The sequence below is a fragment of the Buceros rhinoceros genome, unplaced genomic scaffold (assembly GCF_000710305.1).
Source record: "Buceros rhinoceros silvestris isolate BGI_N320 unplaced genomic scaffold, ASM71030v1 scaffold26256, whole genome shotgun sequence".
NCBI lineage: Eukaryota > Metazoa > Chordata > Aves > Bucerotiformes > Bucerotidae > Buceros > Buceros rhinoceros.
In genome coordinates this window covers 3,141-5,553 of record NW_010419661.1, presented here as the reverse complement: position 1 = coordinate 5,553, position 2,413 = coordinate 3,141, and the positions used below count along the sequence as shown (strand labels likewise).

The window sequence follows — 2,413 nt, the reverse complement described above, 5'->3', positions numbered from 1 at the left end:
CAGCACTACGTGGAGAAGCCCAGTACGTTCGTCAGTGAGATCATTAACTGTGGCATCTACCTGTTCACACCTGCCATCTTCCAGCACATTGGCGAGGTCTTCCAGAGGAACCAGCAGGAGCTAGTGCTGTGAGTGCCTCTCTCTGCCCCCCGTCCCTCCCACCCCACTGCTTCCCGGGGCTGCAGCTGCACGCTCATCCTCCATTCTTTCTCTATCTTCTTTCCTCCTCTGCCATCACTCACTTGTTTCCTGGTCCTGCACCAGCTGTCCTTACCTTGGGTAAGTCTCCCTCTGTGTCTGCACTGGCTGCTCTCCGGGCTGGATTGTCCCTAGCGGTAACACATAACGCTTTCCTCTCTGCTCCAGGCTGCTCTGCAAGGCTGCTCTTTTCTCTGCTTCCCTCCTGGCCAGCTTGAGTCTTCATCTCCCCCTTCCTCTCCTCCCCACCCCATCCTCATTCAGCTCTGGACAAGGGGCTGAACAAGCCTTTCACATGGGAATGCGCTGCTCCTTCCTTCAGCAGTTTGCACCAGCCAGCCTGTTACCTGACATCTCTGCCACCGCCTAAGCAGAACTCTGGCTGTGCAGGGCTCTGCAGGGCAGGCAGGATCTGTTGCTCGTGCAACACCTGGACTGGGTGGGGCTCTTGCACCATCACCTTCTGGCTCAGAGCTTGTTGCAGCTGGCAGAGCCCTGTCCCTTTGCTGCTCTGGGGCTCAGTGGGGCTGGGCAGGCCTAGCCTGATGGCTGGGGCTGTCCCCAGCAGTGGGGAAGAAGTGCATGGCTAGGTAGCTCTCTAGGACCTCTGGAGCCCCTGGGTTTGGGGAGGGTAGCTGCTGGGGTCCATGGCTAAGGCCGTGACTGGGGTGGGTGTCTGACGAGCCTATTGCTTGCAGAGAGGAGAACTCCAATGGCTGGCAGCGTGCAGAAGTGATCCGGCTAGAGCAGGACGTTTTCACGGCGCTGGCTGGGAGCGGCAAACTCTACGTCTACAAAACTGATAGTTTCTGGAGTCAGATCAAGTCAGCTGGGTAAGGGCTAGAGCTGGCAGGGGGGGAGCATGAAGCAATCTGTACCAGGGATGTGAGAGGAGGGCGCCCAGGCAGGGCCCTGGGGGGACCCTCCCCTGCTCTGGTAGTGTTGGAGGCAATAACAGTCTTTTTCCTCCCCCAGCTCTGCAATCTACGCCAGCCGTCTTTACCTGAACCAGTACAGCAAAAGCCACCCAGAGAGGCTGGCTCAGAACAAACCCGGAGGCCCTACCATCCGAGGTACCTCTCTGACGTCCCCTGCTGCCTCGGGAGGCAGCGGGACCCATAGGTAGGACCGCCCCTGGTCTGAGAGGTGGGCGCTCCTGCGAGCTCCCTCCCCTGCCTTGTGTTGCAGGGAACGTGTATATCCACCCGACAGCCTCCATCGACAGCACCGCGGTGGTGAGTGCAGGCCGAGGGCCCTGCAGCAGGCCATGCTCGGGGGTGCTGAGGGCACCGTTGTCCTCCACCTCATCGCCTCCCTCTGTCCTCACAGCTGGGGCCCAATGTCTCCATTGGGGAGGGTGTGACGGTGGGAGCTGGCGTGCGTGTGCGAGAGTCCATCGTCCTGCACGGTGCCTCGCTCCATGTAAGTAGGGTTTGATGAGGGTGTGGGTGTCAACACCCACCCCTTGCAGGGAGGCAGCAGCACCCTCCACCCCCCTTTCCTTCACCCCAGGACCACACCTGTGTCCTCAATACCATCGTGGGCTGGGACAGCACCATTGGGCGCTGGGCCCGGGTTGAAGGAACACCCAGTGACCCCAACCCCAACGATCCCTATGCCAAGATTGACAGCGAGACCCTTTTCCGGGACGGGCGCCTCACACCATCCATCACAATCCTGGGTATGCCCCACCCACCCCCAGCCACTCTGGCCCCCTGCAGTGGGGCAGAGCTTCTCCCCTTCTGCTAACCCCTCCACGCTCTCCCCACAGGCTGCAGTGTCACCATCCCCGCTGAGGTTGTTATTCTCAACTCCATAGTCCTTCCTCACAAGGAACTGAGCCGCAGCTACAAAAACCAGATTATCCTGTGAGTCTACAACTAACTGGTTTGGAGAGGCCAGTGCCAGCCACCCACACCCTGCTGTGCCCACAGCGAGAGCCTGTGCTGAGGCTTCATCTCCTGGGAGGTTCCCAGTACCCCCAGAGGGGTAGGTGCAGACCAGGAACCCTGCAAGTGCCTGACTCATACTCCAGAGAGATATTAAAGCTGGTGAGCATCAGCCTCGCGTGCTGCTTCTCTTGCAGCCCAGGGACAATCCCTGGGGCAGGGTGAAGGCTTCAGGGACAGCATGTGGCCCTGGCACTGGGCTGAGTGCCTGGTCAGGGGGACCTGGGCTGTGGCATTAAAGCTGTGGATCATCAGCCTCGCGTGCT

General features: G+C 60.1%; 1 protein-coding gene across 1 annotated transcript; it reads left to right on the top strand.

Annotated features, from left to right (window-relative positions):
* Positions 1–3: 3 nt before the first annotated feature.
* On the top strand, positions 4–2,070 carry GMPPA (GDP-mannose pyrophosphorylase A; the record flags this gene model as incomplete). The annotated part of the gene is made up of 8 exons (XM_010139038.1): positions 4–128; positions 265–279; positions 897–1,031; positions 1,174–1,271; positions 1,387–1,433; positions 1,528–1,620; positions 1,711–1,879; positions 1,970–2,070. Coding segments are annotated over 8 exons (783 nt in total), but the record flags the coding sequence as incomplete, so codon positions are not given.
* Positions 2,071–2,413: the final 343 nt, after the last annotated feature.